Source organism: Lissotriton vulgaris, chromosome 6 (genome assembly GCF_964263255.1).
Source record: "Lissotriton vulgaris chromosome 6, aLisVul1.2, whole genome shotgun sequence".
In the NCBI taxonomy this organism is placed as follows: domain Eukaryota; kingdom Metazoa; phylum Chordata; class Amphibia; order Caudata; family Salamandridae; genus Lissotriton; species Lissotriton vulgaris.
This window is the reverse complement of record NC_141694.1, coordinates 734,823,130-734,829,129: the sequence shown is the minus strand read 5'-3', so window position 1 is coordinate 734,829,129 and position 6,000 is coordinate 734,823,130. Positions and strand designations below refer to the sequence as shown.

General features: G+C 46.5%; 1 protein-coding gene across 1 annotated transcript; it reads right to left on the bottom strand.

Moving 5' to 3' along the window:
* Positions 1–453: 453 nt before the first annotated feature.
* LOC147707928 (uncharacterized) lies at positions 454–2,112 on the bottom strand. The gene has a single exon (XM_086925689.1). It carries the CDS (start codon positions 2,110–2,112, stop codon positions 454–456), a length of 1,659 nt encoding a protein of 552 aa, XP_086781815.1.
* Between the last annotated feature and the right edge of the window lie 3,888 nt (positions 2,113–6,000).

Below are 6,000 nucleotides of genomic sequence, written 5' to 3'. Positions count from 1 at the left end.
ATTCATGTTGCATCTTCTCCTCCTATTGTCCAATCAGCTTTTAATGTTCTCCTGTGAACAGGACCATTCCTCTTCTTCTCACACAAATGCAATAGTCCACAGACGATTGTGTTACATTTTCAAACTAAATATATCTCTCTATACTCAATTTGGAACATTTGCTCATTCAGAACTACTTTCCCATGCAGTGATCTACATGTCTAACCTTCTAAATATCAGATTGTACCTTTTGCTAACAATGATCTATGTAAAAGTCGAAACATGTCCAGAAAAAACTTTAAGCACAACACCATCCTTTAGAAATAAAACAAGTATGTTAAAAGAGATCATGTTCATGAGTTCCCCTGTTCTCCGTGTTCCCCGTGCCCCGTGCCCCTTCATAATCCCATTTCTATTTATCTAGTGTTTCTATTTCGCATATGCAGAGAGAAATATTAACCCCCTCTCTTTCCTTCAGTCTTTACTCCTGTTGACGCTGGCAAGAAATGTCCGTGCCTCCCGTACATCACTAAAGAAGTTTGTGCGCCCTTTCATAATCACTTTAAGTCGGGCGGGTTCTTGTAGATATGCTAGGCCTCCCAATTTATTGATTGGGTCGATTAATTTTCGCATTTCCCATCTTTTGTCCATCGTAGTTTTACTAAGATCTGAACGAGTGAAGATGGTAAGATTGTCAATAGTTATTGGGGTATTAGGCTTAGCTTTTTGCCACACAGCTTGTCGGAGCAGAAAGTTACCAAAATGTATTAAGAATGGGCGTGGGAATTTACTATTCTGACGTTTTAGGCCAAGTGGAAGTCGGTGTGCTCTTTGTATTTGGGAGTCCCAATCCCAGTCTGAGAGATCCGGGAAGGCGCAAGGCAAAAGTTTCACCATAAAAGCCCTTGGATCGGATCCCTCTAGCCCTTCCGGGATTCCGTAAAGTTTAAGGTTGGATCTCCTTTGGCGGTTTTCCAGGTCCTCGACTTTCCCCTGGAGTTGAGTTAATTCTGCATCGTGGCGCCCCACAGTGGCATCTAACCGTTGAGTTCCTTCTTCTACCATGACTGTGCGCTGCTGGAGCTCTATTATCTCCTGTGTAACGCCCTTTAGTATAGAGGTTAGATCAGTTATGGAGGTTTGCAGTCTTACATTGTCACTTTTCATTTGCTGATAGTGCGCTTCCGATTCTACCCTTTGACTTATCAAAAGTTTTAATATAGTGTCCAGTTGGGGGTGACCAGTATGTCCCAACCTGATCTCTTCCGTTGAATTTGTGTTTGTATTTTCAACAAAGGGTTTATTTAAGTCAGTATCTATATCCACAGGTATCGGTAGATTAGAGGCTGTGGCAGTTAATAGGAAATCTTTTTCCCCTGCGGTTAACTCAGAAGGGACATGGCTGGGAGTTTGCGTCATAGAAGGCCCTATTACGGGGGCATGTAGCGTCTCATTATCTGTAGGGCTACCCCCTGAGAGCCTTAAAGCCATGCTCTTGACTAACCCCTTGGCCTCAATCCACTTTCTTAGCGGGCTCTTGTCGGTGACCATTTTTTTAGTAATCAAGGGGGCTGCTCCTGTAGCCAGGTTAGACAAAACTCTCCCTCTCTTCTTGTGGATTGTCTTGGCTTTACCTCTGCATCTCTGTGGAGGTAGCCTACTCAGGGGCTTATCCGTAGACTTATCCAATTCCTCCTCTGTATCATCATCACAGTAATCAAAGGAGAGGTGTTCCTCAGCCAATTCCAAGGCCTGTTCCGAACAAGAATTACCCATTGGGCACATTATAGGACCACTATTTTCTTCTATTATGCCTTTGCCTGTGTCTGTTGGGCCTTCCAAACTCGAAAATGTAGCTATAGCCTTGGGGTTGATAGTCAAGGGGATGACTAAAGCATCCGGTAGTGTCGTGGAGATATTTAATGAGGGGGGCCCCCCATTTGCCACCTTCATTCCTTCTGTTGCCTCGAGGCTTTCTAAGGTCTCCCTGGTCTCACTGCCTTCACTGAGGGTAGGAGATGTGTCTGAGAGAGCTGATAGATCAAAATCATCATGAGTTGTATTATCCAATAATATAGTATGTTGGGTAGGTGCTACTGCCCCATCTTCTTTGGGGGAAGAGGATTTATCCATACATAGCCCTGATGAGGAGTGTGAGGCAACCTGTATTTCCCTTTCGCCATTTGATGCTATAGAAATGGTTTGTTATTATGAAGAACAGTGGTCCAAAGGATTAAGTTTTCACAAAGACAAAATAGAAATATAGACTCAAATCAGTACTATATTGGCAGATTTTCAGTACCCAGCCGGGCCTGAATTTTTATTTTCAAATGTAAGTAAATTTTAAAAGACCATCAGGAAGGTCTAAATATAGCAGTGAATAGGGTACAAGCCTGTACCTATCCAAAAGTACACTCAAGAAAGATTCAAGAGTAGGAAGAGAGCAAGAGAAAAGAAAGTAAAGAATATCAGGCAAAAAAAGCTGCGGAGCCAATTGTCCCTTGCATCAATAACAGAATACCACTGCAAGTTCAGACAACCAATTCATGTAACATTATAAACACAATGGACAAGTTACATAATCGGAATGAGTGTCGACGGCGTTTCGATCCCCGGCTCCTAGTGAACTGGGATCATCATCAGGACAGTAAAAATGTATTGCCTGTATGTGCTTTCTTTACAACCTGTTAGGAATTACAATTTACAGAAATGAGAAAAAAGAAAAAGGGGAAGAAGAAAATTCTGTTTAAATACAGCACTATTTACAGGAAAATGCACGAGTTGTTCATTTTTGTCATGCTATTGTGATCAAAACGTCCTTTAGTGTTCAAAACACATGCTTTATCTAGGAAAGTGCAAGAGTCGTTTAAGGCAAAGCCGAATCGGGAAATAAAACCGTGAGTATATAACCGCTAACGTCGTTGCGCCTATTAGAGCGAGCGTGACTATATGTGTCGCTTTCAAGGATGCCATAGTGGTGAGGCCCTATGTGGCGCTGATTCTATGTCTAACAATAAGTGAAAATAAACCTTTCCAGATCGTGGCGGCGGTGGCTAAGGTGCTAGGGTGGTAAAATCATGCATCACGATTGCCAGAATTCTTTACATGCCTCTACACATGGCCATGCCGATACCGGAATGATAATTGAAGGCGCACCTTGTAGGCATTTTACACCAGCCTTCTAGTAGTAATAAGGATAGTTGAATCGAAGGGCTGGTACCTACAGTGAACAAGAAAAAATTAGCCAAAAGTGCTGGTAATTTACGCTAATAGTGAGAACAGGGGGAAACATAACGTTACCTCGGCGTCCTATTAGGTGGGTTTCGGGGGTGCTGCCATAATTTCCTATCATAAGGTTGAGGAAGAGTCCAATTAATCTTGGAGCTTAAGTCGTGTGTATTCCGTAATGGGCATATACACAGGGACTCGCGGGTCTGCAATTAAGAGGGGATTAAGCGTTAGGGCAAAAGAATACTGGTGGCCCATAATACTGTTGGCCCATAATACTGACATGCAGAGGGTGGGAGGAAGGTCGGAAGCCCTTACCCTAGCGAGGGTAGGAGATGTGTCTGAGAGAGCTGATAGATCAAAATCATCATGAGTTGTATTATCCAATAATATAGTATGTTGGGTAGGTGCTACTGCCCCATCTTCTTTGGGGGAAGAGGATTTATCCATACATAGCCCTGATGAGGAGTGTGAGGCAACCTGTATTTCCCTTTCGCCATTTGATGCTATAGAAATGGTTTGTGTCCTGGTATTCAACGGGGGGTCCCGCACCTCCCCCGAAGCCACCCCGGAATTAGCACCATCAGTAATGTCTGCACCTTTCTGTGCCATTTTGGGTATTGTCCCGCAGTTCAACAGTAGAGGAGGGCGCAGGATCGTCTTACCTGTCGCCTTCCTATCGCTCCCCTTCAAGATAGCAGCCTTATGAAGAACGTCCGTTTCTCCTTGGGCCGGTGCTGCCAGCGCTGCCGCCGCTACATTTGCTACCGCTTTCTCAGCTCCCCCCGTCGTTGTATCTTCTGTTGTCACCACAGCTGTGGTAACCGAAGGGACAGAGGCTGGGGCTGTAGACGTAGGCAGAGCGGCCTCCGCCACTGCTGCTGCTGTTGCGGAGGTTTTGGTATTCCGCGTTGTGCGCGGAGGATGTTTGGGCGACATAACTCCTGGTGAAACAGTTGCACTCCGCGTCTTGAGCGCCGCCGGTGTTCTGAGAATCATTGGGTCCCCGTGAGTGGCTGCCCCCCCTACATCACAGGGTACAATGATTCTCAGAACCAAGCTATTATCCGTCGCTCCCCCATGGCGGTTTGCCCCCCCTACGTCACGGGGGCGGAGCCGTTCTGGCGCTTTAGTGTAGGGCGGAGCGGCCCCCGCGCGGTGTACTCCGCAGAGCGTTGCCTACATTGACAGTGCGGCCCCTTCGACCAGGTTTAACTCCCCCCATGGCCTGCTTGCGTGGTGGAGTGCTCCGGGGAAGCGGCGTACTGGTGTTGCGCCTTCTCCCGCTGCAGAGTCTGTGGAAGGCTCGGTGCACGAGGCTTCATGGCGGAGCCAGACAAGTGCAGGCGTGAGTCGTCATAGTTCAAGCACGCTTCAATAGCTCAGTTTGGAGAGCGTTTGACTGCAGTGCTGGAGGACCCGGGTTCAATCCCGGGTTCGGCATAGTTGCAATTTCGGCTTTTATATTTTATTTATGTATGTATTTATTTATTTATGCGATTTTATATAGCGCGGACTTTACCCGAAGGTGTCAGAGCGCTTCACTTTAGGACCAGTAATGATACAAGAGGAAACAATTGCAAATTAACAAATTACAAAAGCAAACGTTAAGTTACATGATAAAAAATGACAATAGTGAGCAACCAAAATACATGAGGTAGCAATCGGTACATTACAGGAGAAACAAGCACTGGCGTTGCCAATAGGTTTCGCCTTTGGAAAGTTGGAGCTATTGGTTTTGTAAATGACATTTTATATTTATATATTGTTATTGACAATGCCAATAACGATATATAAATATAAAATGTCATTTACAAAACCAATAGCTCCAAATTTCCAAATGCGAAACCTATTGGCAACGCCAGTGCTTGTTTTAAATGACGCGGCATGGCACAGCTAAATTGGCCGCAACACCCCGCTGCGCCATTTCCTTGTAATTATAGCCCCCTGTTCCTTCCTTCCCTCCCAGGTGAGGGTCGTCCCCTGCTGATCCTGGCGAGTGCGCGGGGTCAAAGGTTGCATTTCACTCAGTGAAAGGCAGTAAATAAACTGGAACAGCCTCTAAATCAGCTCCCACCAAGAGGTGAGTGACGGGGGGAGGGGCTCAGAAGGAGGGGGCCAGCCCCGGCAGGGGGCCCACGGAGCGCTGCAGGACAGGCCTTCCGGATGGAGGCCGGAGCCAGGTGAGCAGGGCGAAGATCGTGGTGTCAAGGTGCATTATGGTATATTTAGTGGATTGCATTGTTTGGTTCATATTTTGTAAACGGCCCGTGAGATCCCCGGGGCCAGTGTGGCGGGAGGAAGCCAGGCAGGACTTGCAGTTAAAGTTCACCATCAGGCATCCGATCTCTAAACAGAAACAGCAGGAAAGCCCGTCGGCATAGCTCAGTGGGTTAATGCGCCTGAAAGTGAGATGTATCTGCAACCTGCAGCTTACACGCTGGAGGAGCCACTTGGGCCTTTCATCCTTCTGAGGCTAATAAAATGCTGCGCTCCAAGTTTGTATTATAAGATGACTCGCTCTTTGCAGCATTTCAAAGATAAAACTTGTAGCTGCGAGCACTACATACAAAACCTTCCATGCTGCACCCAATTACCCCACAGAGGCCAATGTACAAGCAACAGGCTACGAATCCTGCACCACGAAAAGCGCCCAGGGGGTCAGTGAAAACGGTAGCGCTTCCGTGACCAGGACAGGGCCAGGAAGCGCTAGACATACACAGAGTAGCCACTTAAGAAGTGAGGAAGCGCTTCAGGCCACAAGGGGGTACGGGTAGCGCTATGTAAATAATA

What these genes read in the sequence shown, in the direction of transcription:
- LOC147707928 (XM_086925689.1), bottom strand. Translation starts at nt 2,112, where the DNA reads ATGGATAAATCCTCTTCCCCCAAAGAAGATGGGGCAGTAGCACCTACC.